Below are 15,879 nucleotides of genomic sequence, written 5' to 3' on the forward strand. Positions count from 1 at the left end.
GTCATACCCTGTTCACAATCGGAGATTACGTTATCTGGAATTCACCGTAAATGATACACTGTATGCCCGGCTAAACCCCAGACAACAGTCTGTAGAGAGAGAGAGAAATATTTTGGGAATTTCTTGATAATTAGGCGTTTGAAAACATGGGCAAAGTTCATCGGCATCACGTGGAATGACGGTAGTTGGGAAAATGGCCCAATCGCGTTGTGAGGTTGAGCGTGGAGCAGGCGTGACGGACCAGCTGGCCGTTTCCATGGCCGCCATGTTCGTACGTCCGTGCGACATCTGGAAGGTTGAACAGCTCCACTGCCTACGGTGCTCAGCAGCGCATCCTTTGTTATCTCAGTGTTGGCCGTGAGCGGGTAACCGCTAATAAACAGCGGAGGGGAGAAATCTGCTTTGGACACCGCCCCTCGTACAGGGGCGCTAACGGGCTTGCAGCCGCGAGCGTCAACATTAACGGCGCTCGGCAAATTCAGTGTGCCGGTACCAACGGCGCTGAGGAGCATTGCCCGGGAGCGCCGCGCCAGTGTGCAATCTCCCCGCTATCGACACGGAGGCGACATTTGGTTTGCGCTGCACCCGTAGCGCCCCCTACTGACCCCGCCGGAGAAAGCTGACGCGCAGAGCTGTCCCAGGACTGCGCGAGGCAAGTGTGAGTGATATATTCTTTTTGCAATTTAACTTTATTTGGGGTGAGTAATGCAGAGGGAATGTGTTTTTGTGTTTTTTTGTTTCCCGATACTTTTTTTTATTGCAGGGAGGCCTCTCTTGGGGCGTGACCAAGCCGGCTCTTTAGTAACGGGATATTCAGTTGCTCATCCGGCCTAGTGCCCTGAGAGAAGTGTAAACGCTTCCCTTAGTGCTCCGCCCCACTGTCACGGCGCAACCCCTGAATGTTGCTGCTCCTGTCGCAAAACGTTTTCCGTCACTAAATCCAGTGACGTTAGCTCCTTCGGAACCCTCCAGCCAAATTTCTAGCCTCAAGTATTAGACTCCACGTCCCAAGGACTCATTCTTGGCAATGGTTATGTCACTGGACCAGTAATCCAGAGGCCTGGACTAATGATCCCGAGACCCGAGATCAAATCCCACCACGGCAGCTGGGGAATTTAAATTTAGTTAATTAAATAAATCTGGAATTAAAAAGTTAGTAACAGTAATGGTGACCATGAAACTGCCGGATTGTCGTAAAAGCCCATCTGGTTCACTAATGTCCTTTAGGGAAGGAAATCTGCCGTCCTTACCCGGTCTGGCCTATATGTGACTCCAGACCCACAGCAATGTGGTTGACTCTTAAACGGCCCAGCGAGCCCCTCAGTTGTAAGAATGGGCAATAAATGCTGGCTCTGCCAGTGATGCACACATCCTGTGAATGAACAAAAAAAAATAATAGTACATAATTTACATTCCTAATAGTTCCTTGGATTTCAATGTGTGTAGCTTATAACAAACATAAGAAATAGGAGCAGGAGTCGGCCATTTGGCCCCTCGAGCCTGCTCCGGCATTCAATAAGATCATGGCTGATCTAATCTTGGTCTCAACTCCACTTCCCTGCCCGCTCCCCATAACCCTTGACTCCGCTATAGTTCAAGAATCTGTCTATCTCCACCTTAATTATATTCAAAGACCCAGCCTCTGCAGCTCTCTGGGGCAGAGAATTCCAAAGATTCACGACCCTCTGAGGGAAGAAATTCTTCCTTGTTTCCGTTTTAAATGGGTGACCCCTTATTCTGAGACTATGCCCCCTAGTTTTAGATTCCCCCACTGCATCTACTTTGTCGAGCCCCCTTAGAATCTTATGTTTCAATAAGATCACCCCTCATTCTTCTAAACTCCAATGAGTATAGGCCCAACCTGCTCAACCGCTCTTCATAAGTCAACCCCTTCATCTCAGGAATCAACCGAGTGAACCTTCTGTGAACTGCCTCCAATGCAAGTATATCCCTCCTTAAATAAGGAGACCAAAACTGTACACAGTACTCCAGGTGTGGTCTCACCCCAATAACCAGTACAGTTGTAGCAGGACTTCCCTGCTTTTATACTCCATCCCCCATTGCAATAAAGGTAAATTTTGCTTGTTACGCGGTGTTTAGTTTGTGGTAGAAACGTTGTCCTTTCCTCATTGCTCCACAAGTGGTGATCCTGAGCATTGCAGACAGCAGAACCAAGGAGCTGTTGGCCAGCTATCGTGTACCTGTGGCCTACCTGCAGATCTTTCATCACTACCACGTCGAGTTGATACAGGTAAGCTTTGCAGGCGGAAGTTAAAGATCCCGTGGCACGATTCCAAAGAAGAGCAGGGGAGTTCTCCAGGGTGTCCTGGGGGGCCAATATTTATCCCTCAACCAACAGCGCTAAAAAGCAGACCATCTGGCCATTTACCTCATTGCTGTTTTGTGGAATCTTGCTGTGCGCAAATTGGCTGCCTGTGTTTCCCACGTTACAACACTTCAAAAGTTCTCCATTGGCTGTAAAGCGCGTTGGGATGTCCTGGGGCCATGAGTGACACTGTATCAGTGCGAAATTTTCCTTCCTTTTCTTTCCCCGGGGCCAATCATACAATAGTTGGAGCACAGCAGGAGGCCATTCGGCCCCTCGAGCCCGTGCCCGTAATGTGATCCAAGTGTTTAAGTTTATGAAAGGATGGGATGGGCTAGCTAGAAGCAGACAGTTCCTAGAGGTCGGGGGATCGAGTGTGGTGCACCATGGACCCATGTAACCCAGGAAACTGGTGCATACTGGTCAGTCGATGAGTGCGTTCAAGAACGAGGGAATGAAGTGATACGGGGATCGGGCGGGAAAGTGGAGTTGAGGTCGAAGATCAGCCATGATCTCATTGAATGGCGGAGCAGGCTCGAGGGGCCGAATGGCCCCCTACTGATTCTAATGATCTTAGAATTTACAGCACAGAAACAGGCCATTCGGTCCGTGCCGGTGTTTATGCTCCACACTAGCCTCCTCCCACCCCTCTTCATCTCAGAATATCCTTCTATTCCTTTCTCCCTCATGTGTTTATCCATCTCTGCTATTCGCGCTCCGTGAGATACGCGTATCAGTGAGTACAGGTTGGTTTAAATCACCATCGAGACTCGTCCATCCTTGATTGTCTCTCTGGGGTTTTCCTATTGGTGCTGGGAGAGTGATCATAGAATCATAGAAATTTACAGCACAGAGGGAGGCCATTTCGGCCCATTGTGTCCGCGCCGGCCGACAAAGAGCTATCTGGCCTAATCCCACTGTCCAGCTCTCGGTCCATCCCCCTGTAGGTTACGGCACTTCAAGTGCACATCCAAGTACTTTTTAAATGTGGTGAGGGTTTCTGCCTCTACCACCCTTTCAGGCCGTGAGTTCCAGACCCCCACCGCCCTCTGGGAGAAGAAACTTCCCCCGAATCCCCTCTAAACCAATTACTTTAAATCTATGCCCCCTGGTGGTTGACCCCTCTGCCAATCCGGTTCTTCCTGTTCACTTATCCAGGCCCCTCATAATTGTATGCACCTCAATAAGGTCCCCCTCGGCCTCCTCTGTTCCAAAGAAAACAGAGCCAGCCCATCCAATCTTTCCTCATCGCTAAAATTCCCCAGTCCAGGCAACATCCTCGTGAATCTCCTCTGTACCCTCTCCAGTGCAATCACATCCTTCCTGTAATGCGGTGACCAGAACTGCGCGCAGTTCCCATGCTTATTGGTATCTTGATTGACGTTAATTTTTTGTGTGTGTGCCTCTTTCCCCCAACACCAGCCCCACCCCAGTGTCCCGTCCGGCGTGCGATTGTATGTCAGCGTGGTTCGAAAAGGCAGCGCCATTCCTTGGCAAGAAGGCTTCGCTTTCACCGGCTTTGAGGTGAGACCCGGAATGCGTGCAACAGGAAGGCGTACCTTTTTTGTTTTTGGAGAAAAAAGCTGAGCAAAATAATTCTGATATGAATCTAAGGGGGGGTCCCCTGTGGTTGCTGTCATTTCTACATTTGCACATAATAGCATTTGCTTTCAAAAGCGACCTTACTTACAGATGTAATGACACTAAACGCGTATTTAGAGAGCTGAATGGAGCACCTGTCAGTCAATGGATATTAATATTAATATATGCAGATATTCAGGTTTCAGTGTGACTGATCCTGCAAGTGCACTCGGGGCTATTAACGTTCGGGCCGTTTAACATGTTGGTCTGCAAACCTTCTCTTTCTTATTTCAGTGAAGGTTTGAACACGTCTCAAATACATGAGTTAAGACCTCCTGAACGTATAGTAGAGGGAGGAGCTTGAGATGAAGATGTTTAATCTTGTGTGTGTATAGGCGGTGTTATTCCAGGCCTCACCCCCCCACCCCCCTCACTCCTCTGGACCTGCTGATTGCCATGGCAACCGAGGCCTTCAAAGCATTTACAGATTCGGCCATTATCAGACGCTCCCGTCTCAGTTCTGAAGGTGGCCTGTGGCGCACCCTTTAGGCCGCGGTGGTGTGGCTGGCGGGGACCACGGGCTAATGCTGGCCCCAATCTCCTCGCCTTCGATGAGGTGAGTCTGTCATGGGTGACGATGTCGGTCAGTGGGCAGCACTCTCGTCTCGGAGCCAGAAGGTTGTGGGTTCAAGGCCCACTCCAGGCACTTGAACACCAAAAATCTAGGCCGACACTCCCAGTGCAGTGCTGAGGGAGCGCTGCACTGTCGGAGGTGCTGTCTTTCGGATGAGACATTAAACTGAGGCCCCCGTCTGCTCTCTCAAGTGGCTGTAAAAGATCCCGCGGCACTAGTTGGAAGAAGAGCAGGGGAGTTCTGATTATCCAGTTATTATCACATTGCTGTTTGCGGGAGCTTGCTGTGCGCACGTTGGCTGCCGTGTTTACTAAATTACAACAGTGACTACATTGGTGTAATGTATGCACCTGTGAGGATGCTCGTGCGTTTGTAGAGCTGTTACGGCTATGTTTGCGCCAGGGTGTCGCTGGAGATGGAGCACGCGGTGTCCATCGGTACGCTCGCGGCCTTCCGTGAGAGGTGGGCACCGGAGGGACTGGAGTGCATCATCACCCCCGGCAACCAAATTTTAATTTAATTTGGTAAAGTTCCCTTGTTAACTTGTGGGTTCTAGTGCCCTTACCAAAGGGGGCGCTAGATTTAAAGTTATTTTTAAAATAGTTGCAGAGCTGTTGCATTGTGAGTTGCTTAGCCAGTCACGTGATGTTCACAAGACTCAATAAAACCCCGGCCAGTTGGGTTTAGAGGATCCACGATGAGGCAGGTGGTTGTGAGCCTGGTGGATGAACCGGTAATGTGTAGTGTGATTGTTAAATCTTTGTTAATAAACCAACTGGTTCTTAATAGCAATGTGTTGCTACGAATTCTTAAGGAAAGAACCCACGAAGCAAATACATTACAGCGTCCTGGCCTGGCCGAACCCGTGGGCACTATCTTCCTGGCCGATCAGGAAGTTGTCCGGCAAAAATAAAGACATTGCGGGAGTGGGCTGACCCCTCGAAGGGCCGCCGCGCTGCCGGGCCGCACACCGTGAGGAGAAGGTGCCCCCGACAGACAAACCTGTCGGGAGCACTGTTCGGCGGGGCAACCATTTTTTGAGCTGGATTTCGGTCGGTGTCGGAGGCGAGGGAGAGCGGCGGTGCGTGTTCTGGTGACGCGCTTGCAGCAATCATCAGCATCGAGGCGGAATCAGGACCAGGCCGAAAAATCCCCAACCTCAATTTGGGTTGGGGTGGCCAGTGGGCCGCGAACCAGCGGCCACGGGATCCTACCGGATTGCCGCCAAAAACGGGCGGTAACGGGTCTTTGAGACCCTGAATTTTAGCCTCTTGGACTCGTGGGGAATCAAGGGATATGGGGATCAGGCGGGAAAGTGGAGTTGAGGTCGAAGATCAGCCATGATCTCATTGAATGGCGGAACAGGCTCAAGGGGCCGTAAGGCCATCTCCTGCTCCTATTTCTCATGTTCTTAAAATTTACTGCACAGAAACAGATCATTCGGCCCAATTGGTCCATGCCGGTGTTTATCATCCACTCAAGTCTCCTCCCCCCCAAATTCATCTCGCCCATCAACATATTCTTCTATTCCTTTCTCCCCTCGTGTACTTATCCAACTTCCCCTTAAGGAGCCATGGCTGATGGTTTGGGCAAGAGAATGTTCACCTGCTTTTCCTTCTTGAGTTGACTGACCTTGTGTGAAATTCCAGCAATTTCTGTTTTTAATGTGAGTGGTGATAGACTCAGAGGGCTGTGGTGTTCTGGGGTTCAGGATCTGTACAGCGGGTAACGCGATGATCAGTTATGAATGACTCCACGAGGCAATGTGTTGTACTCAAACTGTAGTGACCTTGGTCCTTTATCCCTAACTCCAGAGTGCATCGCAAGCATGGTGGGCAGCCTTTTATACTGGGCCCTGCACACCTATGCAGGTGACCCTCAGGTCTCCCACCGCAGTGCCCTCTGGTGGACAGCCTCTGCCACAGGGGCAGGAAACCCCGGTCTCCACCAGTTGCACCCTCCAGTGGTGCCAGCAAAGTATATACACAGCGTAAACCTTATTGATAGTACATCAGCTAATAAATCTCCATTTTATGCAACTATACAGTGACTACACAGAGAGTATATCTATAGTTTGCATATAAAACAGTTACCAAGTGTCTTTCTGTTGCCTTCAGGTTCTGCTTCGCGCTGTGGAGAAACCATTGAAGGACCCCGTGGGCCCACTCCTTGCGGTGGCTAGGATAGTGCCCGACTACGAATCCTACAAGTAAGCATCTACATTACAATAATCTCAAGGCTCAATACTTTTCAGTTACAAAAGGTGCATTTTAAAAAATAAATCTCGGCAGAATTCACCGAAGCATATAGAGTGTCATAAGAACATAAGCTATGGGGAAAGATTGGATAGGCTGGGGTTGTTTTCTTTGGAACAGAGGAGGCTGAGGGGAGACCTTTTTGAGGTGCATACAATTATGAGGGGCCTGGATAGAGTGGATAGAACAGACCTATTTCCCTTAGCAGAGGGGTCAACAACCAGGGGGCATAGATTTAAAGTAATTGGTAGGTTTAGAGGGGTTTGAAGGAAATTTTTTCACCCAGAGGGTGATGGTGGTCTGGGGCGGAACTCACTGCCTGAAAGGGTGGTAGAGGCAGAAACCCTCACCACATTTAAAAAGTACTTGGATGTGCACTTGAAGTGCCGTAACCCACAGGGGTATGGACCAAGAGCTGGAAAGTGGGATTAGGCTGGGTAGCTCTTTGCCAGCCGACGCGGACATGAAGGGTCAAAATGGCCTCCTTTCGTGCTGTAAATTTTTATGATTGTAGGATAAGAAATAGGAGCAGGAGTCGGCCATTCGGCCCCTTGAGCCTGCTCCGCCATTCAATGAGATCACGGCTGATCTTCAACCTCAACTTCACTTTCCCGTCCGATCCCCAAATCCCTCGATTCCCTGAATATCCAAAAATCTATCGATCTCTGTCTTGAATATACTCAAAGACTGAGCCTCCACAGCCCTCTGGGGCAGAGAATTCCAAAGAGTCACCGCCCTCTGAGCGAAGAAGTTTGACTGTAGCACTGAAATGTGACAGAACCACGCTGGTCTGAACACTGTGCCCCGAAGCGCCTTGTGGCGTCTCGATGCGTGTTGAGTGTAACGTTTAGCGTTGGAGTGTGTAGTGTCGAAGGATGATGAGCTTTTAAATCTCTCACTGACCCACCAACCATTGCAGCTGGAGACGGGCTCCAGCTCGGACACCCACATTGCTCAAGGTGGTCTTTTTGCAGCTCCACCTGACTGGCACTGGTTGTCATGGAGCGCAATCACACTACAGTCACCTCTGCACTGACATGTACATTGATTGCCATGGAGAAGGTTAAACTGCACTCAGAACATGGCTTTGACTGTGGTCATCAGATGTTTATAGCGGTCACTTGAGCCGTCCAGAATGTATCTCTCTCCGTCACTCTCTGTATATCTCTTTCTCTCTCTGTCTCTCTCTCTCTCTCTGTCCCTCTCTCTCTGTCCCTCCCTCTCTCTCTCTCTCTCTCTCTCTGTCCCTCTCTCTCTCTCTGTCCCTCTCTCTCTGTCCCTCCCTCTCTCTCTCTCTCTCTCTCTGTCCCTCTCTCTCTCTCTGTCCCTCTCTCTCTCTCTGTCCCTCTCTCTCTCTCTCTGTCCCTCTCGCTCTCTGTCCCTCCCTCTCTCTCTGTCCCTGTCCCTCCCTCTCCCTCTGTCTCTGTCCCTCCCTCTCTGTCCCTCTCCCTCCCTCTGTCTCTGTCCCTCCCTCTCTGTCCCACCTCTCCCTCTGTCTCTGTCTCTCTCTCTCTCTCTGACTCTCTGCCTCTCTCTCACTCCCTCTCTCTGCCTCTATGTCTCTCCCTCTCTCGCACGGTCTCTCTCTCACTCTCCCTCTCTCTGTTTCATTCTCTCTCTGTCTCTCTCTCTCTTTTTATCTCTATACCCCGTTGATTGGTCTTAAATTGGGAAACCTGCGGTGAGGTGAGCGTTGAGCAGGAGCCCAAGCTGCTTCACCATTACTTATTCATCTATCCTGCATTCTTTATTATTCTTCACACCTTTGATGGGCCTTATCCCTTCACGTACGTTTCCCAATTAAAATCAATACACGCAGCACAGCCTATATTTATAATGGCTTCTTGTGGATTGACGTGCATTAATTGGGAACGCTGGGGGAAGGGCCCAGTCCCAGCAAAGGCGTGCAGAGTGGGTAGGACCATGAGCGGGATCATTATGTAATGGAGGCACAGCTTGGGTCCCTGTCTGGTGTCCATCGCCCGGACCCACAAGCTCAGCGAGCCGGAGAGACACATTCCTTTCCCACAACGAGTGAGGGGAACTTGGGAGATGAGTTAACAAGCATCATGGGAACACAGGAACAGGAGGCGGCCATTCAGCCCCTCGAGCCTGTTCCACCATTCAGTGAGATCAATGGCTGATCTGCCACCTAACTCCATCTACCCGCCTTTGGTCCCTATCCCTTAATCCCTTTTGTTAACAGAAAGCTATCAATTTCAGATTTAAAATTAACAATTGATCTAGCATCCATTACCATTTGCGGAAGAGAGTTCCACACTTCTACCACCCTTTGTGTATAGAGGTGTTTCCTAATTTCACTCCTGAAAGGTCTGGCTCTAATATTTTAGAGTATGCTCCTAGTCCCAGAATCCCCAACCCAGCGGGAATAGTTTCTCACAATCCACCCTATCTGTTCCCCTTAATATCCTGAAAACTTCGATCAGATCACCCCTTAACCTTCTAAATTCCAGGGAATACGACCTTAATTTGTGTAATCTCTCCTCGTAACTTAACCCTTGGAGTCCGGGTATCATTCTGGTAACCTACTCTGCACTCCCTCCGAGGCCAATATATCCTCCCTAAGGTGTGGTACCCAGAACTGCTCACAGTGCTCCAGGTGTGGTCTAACCAGGGCTTTGAACAGTGTCAATATTGTGAAGCCTCACACTGGGGGCTTTAATTCTTTGAAGTACAATAGATGTAAAGATATTAATATATACATATTTTTTAAACAGAGATACAATGTTGATGAAGACTCCCAGGCTGGCTGGTGTTAATGTCACCACAATAAAATGTCCGACTTTACACCAGTCCTGCTTCGATGTTCTTCACTGCACCAGCCAAGGCCACCCACAGGTAGGTACCCTGCTCAGGTTGAGGTGTTTCAGTGTGCCCGGACTGACGATGTGGTGTGAAGGGGCCTGTTGAGTCAGGGTGCCTTCCGTGGCTCAGTGGGTAGCACACCCGCCTCTGAGTCAGAAGGTTGTGAGTTCAGGTCCTGCTCCAGGGGCTTGAGCACATAAATCTAGGCTGACACTCCCAGTGCAGTGGCCACTATCACATTGCTGTCTGTGGGAGCTTGCTGTGCGCAAATTGGCTGCTGCGTTTCCCACATTACAACAGCGACTACATGCCAAAAGTACTTCATTGGCTGCAAAGCGCTTTGAGACGTCCAGTGGTTGTGATAGGCGCTATACAAATTCAAGTCTTTCCTTTTCCCCTAGCTCATGGACAAACACAAACTGCCTGAAATTTCCCTGGGAGTTCTTGGGAATCCCCGGGAGAAATGGGGCCAAAGTTGCCGAGGGAGATCGGGAGAACCCGACGGAAATTCTCCCCCCGATATCTTTGTACCTTTTGGTTCTACTTTGATTGCTGTGTTACCGTCCCTTCCTCCTTCACTGAAACAACTCAGCTGTCCAGCTCCAAAGCTCCGCCATTTAAAACTGAGATGAGGACGAATTTCTTCTCTCAGAGGGCTGAAAATCTGTGGAATTTGCTGCCTCAGAGAGCTGTGGAAGCCGGGACATTGAATAAGTTTAAGACAGAGATAGACAGTTTCTTAAACGATAAGGGGATAAGGGGTTATGGGGAGCAGGCAGGGAAGTGGAGCTGAGTCCATGATCGGATCAGTCATGATCGTATTGAATGGCGGAGCAGGTTTGAAGGGCTGTATGGCCTACTCCTGCTCCTATTTCTTATGTTCTTAATTTCCTCCTTAAACCTCCCCACCCCTCTCTCCTCCTTTGAAGATGCTCCTTAAAACCTACCTCTCTGAGCAAGTTCTTGGTCATCTGTCCTATAATTACATAATAACCATGACTACACTCCAAAAGTACTTAATTGGCTGCAAAGTGCTTTGAGACATCTGGTGGTCATGGCAGGTGCTACATAAATGCAGGTCATTCCTTTCCTAATATCTTCTTGTGTTGGCTCGGTGTCAAAGCGCCTTGTGGCATTTTACTATGATAAATGGACATTGTTTTTGGCAAGTGATTCTCTGCAGAGATTGGTCAGCTCTTGAGAGCTGAAAGATTGAAAGACAAACAGAAGTAATTTATAAACCATTGCCCTTTGCAAGCATTTACACGCCAATCCGATGGAACCCCTGGGGTCTTTTTACTCTGCTCAGTCGTTTTAATTATAGTTAAAAAGAGGTGAGAGAGGAGAGAGAGAGAGGGGGGTGGGAAGGAGGGAGGCTGTGAAGGGAGGGTTACCCCTCACAGTGTTGGGTGGGTGCTTGCAGAGGTGCACTCTCCGATGGAAAAACAAAGTCTTTACGACTCTTACAGCTAAAGGGATCAAGGGGTACGGCGAGAAAGCAGGAGTGGGGTACTTAAGTTGCATGATCAGCCATGATCATATTGAATGGTGGTGCAGGCTCGAAGGGCCGAATGGCCTACTCCTGCACCTATTTTCTCTGTTCCTTTATACTCTTCTGGGACAGCTGTAACCACCCAGGCATAGTCCTCCACCGGGTCTCAACGATGTTAATTAAAGGGCGTTAACTTCACCCAGGCAACTCCAGCTGTCCCGGGCTGAGCCCTTGGGGCTCCCCTACAGTCAACTCTCAGTTGCCCGGCGTTGACCTATTGCACAGGAATTGAAGGAGCCAATCAGACTCAAGCTGCTTGAAACCAAGTGGAGGGAGCAAAGGTGAGTTGCTGTCGAGAATCACAGAACAGTGACAGCACAGAAGGAGGCCATTCGGCCCGTCCAGCCCGTGCTGGCTTGCAGCAAGAGCTCTTTGGCCAGTCCCACACCTGTTTGGAGTGGGGGGTGTGGGGGAATGGGAGGTTTGGGGTGGCTCAGAGCGGGGATTGAGCGAGAGCCTTGATTTCCGCAGGCCACCGATAGGCTGGCAGCCGACAGAACGACCCCACGTCTCCGCTTACCCTGGCGACAGAGCTGGAAAGATTCAACCCGAGGTAACCAAGCAGTGGACAAGTTTAGAAAGAAAGTCTTGCATTTATATAGCGCCTTCCACAGCCACCGAACATCTCAAAGCGCTTTACAGCCAATGAAGTACTTTTGAAGTGTAGTCACTGTTGTAATGTGGGAAACGCAGCAGCCAATTTGCGCACAGCAAGCTCCCACAAACAGCAATGTGATAATGACCTGATAATCTGTTTTAGTGATGTTGATTGAGGGATAAATATTGGCCCCAGGACACCGGGGATAACTCCCCTGCTCTTCTTCGAAATAGTGCCATGGGATCTTTTACATCCACCTGAGAAAGCAGACGGGGCCTCGGTTTAACATCTCATCCGAAAGATGGCCCCTCCAACAGTGCGGCACTCCCTCAGCTCTGCACTGGGAGTGTCAGCCTGGATTTATGTGCTCAAGTCTCTGGAGTGGGACTTGAACCCACAACCTTCTGTCTCAGAGGCGAGGGTGCTGCAGGAGTGGAATCAGTCTCGTAGGAAGCAAGTGTCACACCTACAAGACGTGCGACTGTACGCAATATCTGCGACCGTCACAAGGTAAAGTGTCACGCGTGCAGATTCTGCGCCACGCTCCTGTTTCAAGTGTCACCGTCACCAGAGAAAAATCACAACCAGACCGTCTAAAAAACAGACTGTGTAGCAACGCCTCGATGCCCGGTTAGAACGGAGATGCCATTTGTAGAGGCTCCCTCTACCTGAGATGAAGGGGTTGCCTTATGACGAAAGGTTGAGCAGGTTGGGTCTGTACCCATTGGAGTTTAGAAGAATGAGAGGTGATCTTATTGAAACGGATAAGATTCTGAGGGGGCTCGACAGGGTCGATGCAGAGAGGATGTTTCCCCTCGTGAGGGAATCGAGAACTAGGGGGGCATAGTTTCAGAACAAGGAGTCGCCCATTTAAGACGGAAATGAGGAGGAATTTCTTCTCTCAGAGGGTCGCGAATCGTTGGAATGCTCTGCCTCAGAGAGCTGTGGAGGCTGGGTCATTGAATATATTCAAGGTGGAGATAGGCAGATTTTTGAACAATAAGGGAGTCGAGGGTTATGGGGAGCGGGCGGGGAAGTGGAGTTGAGGCCAGGATTATTGAATGGGAGGGTCAGCCTGGATTTGAATGGTGGAGCAGGCTCGAGGGGCCAAATGGCCTACTCCTGCTCCTATTTCTTATGTTCTCTAAATATACGGCTGCATGTATTGATGCCAGACACTGTAATTATAGCGCAAGGGAGGTTTGCAAATATTACCATTCCTTCGACGCAGATCTGTATATGTAATTAGCAAGCCGTTGAGACGTGAAGAAGGGTTTTGCCCAGATCTGCAGCAGCATCGCAGTAATTTGAACACAGATGCTCCTGCCTATTCTCCCCTTTCACACTGGCTCGTTCCCAAGCCATGCCGTCTCACAGTACTGCTGTCTGCACAGCGTGCTCTGGGGATTAAAGGGTTTACCGTCGCTCTCGGTGCAACGGTCTGTTGCCGCCTGAACGTCGCCTCTCGTGCATCCCTCACGTGGATCAGAGTGACAGCAGTCAGTAAGCCAGACCCCGAGCCTTCAACGGCCAGCCCCCCTCTCAGAGCTACGCCTACAGAATCACGGAACGGTGACAGCACAGGAGGAGGCCATTCGGCCCGTCGAGCCCGTGCTGGCTCTCTGCAAGAGCACCTCAGCCAGTCCCACTCCCCCCGCCCTTTCCCCGTAACCCTGCACACTTTTTTTTCCCCTTCAGGAACTTATCCAACTCCCTTTTGAAAGCCACGATTGAGTCTGCCTCCACCACCCTCTCAGGCCGTGTATTCCAGATCCTAACCACTCGCTGTGTAAAAAGGTTTTTCCTTCATGTCGCCTTTGGTTCTTCTGCCAATCGCCCTCGTCCCTTCCTCCAAGAAGAAAGACTTAACATAAGAATGAGGAACAGGAGTAGGCCATCTAGCCCCTCGAGCCTGCTCCGCCATTCAACAAGATCATGGCTGATCTGGCCGTGGACTCAGCTCCACTTACCCGCCCGCTCCCCATAACCCTTAATTCATATAGCGCCTTTCACAACCACTGGACCTCTCAAAGCGCTTTACAGCCAATGAAGTACGTTTGACTTGTAGTCACTGCTGCAATCTGGGAAACGCGGCAGCCAATTTGCGCACAGCAAGCTCCCACAAACAGCAATGTGATAATGCCCAGATTATCTGTTTTTTAGTGGTGTTGATTGAAGGATAAATATTGGCCTCGGACAGCGGGGATAACTCCCCTGCTCTTCTTCCAAATAGTCCTGTGAGATCTTTTACATCCACCTGAGAGAGCAGACGGGGCCTCGGTTTAACGTCTCATCCGAAAGACAGCACCTCCGACAGTGCGGCACTCCCTCAGCACTGCATTGGAGTGTCAGCCTAGATTTATGTGCTCAAGTCCCTGGAGTGGGACTTGAACCCACAACCTTCCGACTCAGAGGCGAGAGAGTGCTGCCCACTGAGCCACAGCTGACACTTGGGAACAGTTTCTCTCTGTTTAAACCCCTCCTGATTTCAGACCTTCTCTGCTCCATGGAGAACAAGCCCCAGCTTCCCCGCTCTCTCCATGTCACTGAAGTCCCTCACCCCCTGGAGCCGGTCTGTATTTCAGCTTCTCCAGCCCCCTTTAAAAAAAGCCCCCACACTGGGTTAGATTTAATTACTGACTACTCCTCAACCAGTCAGCTCCGCTCCAACCTCAGCCACCTACCCTTGTAGTTACTGGCTGTGATGTCCATGGCCCATTGCTTAACACATTTACCCGACATTACCTCGTGCCTGCTGTGTAAACTCAGGCATTCACCCATATAACAGCAAGTGGGTCACCACATTTACTGAAATAGCCAACAAAGGAAGTAACCGCCACTGATGTCAGCTTCAGGCACAGGACCACTCTCCAGCTTCGAATATTTATGAATCCACCCCCTCCCCACATGACCCCCCTCCCTCCCCACACGCCCCCTCTCCCCCACACACCCCCCTTCCCCACACGCCCCCTCTCCCCCACTCGCCCCCTCCCCCACACGCCCCCTTCCCCACACGCCCCCCTTCCCCACACGCCCCCTCTCCCCCACACGCCCCCCCCTTCCCCACACCCCCCCTCCCCCACACGCGCCCCCTCCCCCACACGCCCCCTTCCCCACACGCCCCCCTTCCCCACACGCCCCCCTCCCCCACACGCCCCCTCTCCCCCACACGCCCCCTCTCCCCCACACGCCCCCCTCCCCCACACGCCCCCCTCCCCCACACGCCCCCTCTCCCCCACACGCCCCGTCTCCCCCACACGCCCCCTCTCCCCCACACGCCCCCCCTTCCCCACACGCCCCCCTTCCCCACACGCCCCCTCTCCCCCACACGCCCCCCCTTCCCCACACCCCCCCTCCCCCACACACGCCCCCTCCCCCACACGCCCCCTCCCCCACATGCCCCCTCTCCCCCACACGCCCCCTCTCCCCCACACGCCCCCCTCCCCCACACGCCCCCCTCCCCCACACACCCCCTCTCCCCCACACGCCCCCCTTCCCCACACGCCCCCTCTCCCTCACATGCCCCTTCTCCCTCACACGCCCCCCCCCCACACCTCCCACACTCGCCCCCCTACGCTCCCCCCCACGCCCCCCGCCCCCGCACTCTATGCCTCCGACCCCCAGGTATCAGTTTCTAAATCGAATTGTGCAGAGGCCAAGCTTGCGCCTGACACCAACAAGCATCTTGTTTTATTCTCAAGGGTTAAACCCCGCTCCCCCCCCCCCCGCTCTGTTGCATCTCTACCAGACAGTTTCCAACAGTGAAAGCACGAATGAGGACTACATTCGCGTTGTTAAGGTTGAAAGTTCATCTTTTCCATGTAAATGCAAATCATACTCATTTACATTGACAATTACTGCCAAAACTACAATTGTCGAGGGAAAGTCCAGCTCTTTGTGACACTCATGTGATTGCTCTGGCATTGTTAGATGTAAAGTAACGCTCACCGCCTTCAGACTAGTATGGACGTGCGTGTGTGTGACGGACCAGCGTGTGTGAGCACGCATGTGTGCATGCGTGTGTGTGATTCCTGAGATGAAGGGGTTGTCTTATGAAGAAAGGTTGAGCAGGTTGGGCCTGTACTCATTGGAGTTTAGAAGAATGAG

General features: G+C 51.3%; 1 protein-coding gene across 1 annotated transcript in view; it reads left to right on the forward strand.

Moving 5' to 3' along the window:
- The window catches only part of ccdc33 (coiled-coil domain containing 33), a 282,778-nt gene that overhangs the window by 134,298 nt on the left and 132,601 nt on the right, over nt 1-15,879 (forward strand). The window contains exons 6-9 of the mRNA XM_070863959.1: nt 2,142-2,251; nt 3,749-3,850; nt 6,659-6,750; nt 9,535-9,655. Coding sequence (XP_070720060.1) covers nt 2,142-2,251; nt 3,749-3,850; nt 6,659-6,750; nt 9,535-9,655 — 425 coding nt within the window. The remainder of the gene's footprint in view (nt 1-2,141; nt 2,252-3,748; nt 3,851-6,658; nt 6,751-9,534; nt 9,656-15,879) is intronic.

The sequence above is a fragment of the Pristiophorus japonicus genome, chromosome 21, assembly GCF_044704955.1.
Source record: "Pristiophorus japonicus isolate sPriJap1 chromosome 21, sPriJap1.hap1, whole genome shotgun sequence".
NCBI classification, from domain to species: Eukaryota; Metazoa; Chordata; class Chondrichthyes; family Pristiophoridae; genus Pristiophorus; species Pristiophorus japonicus.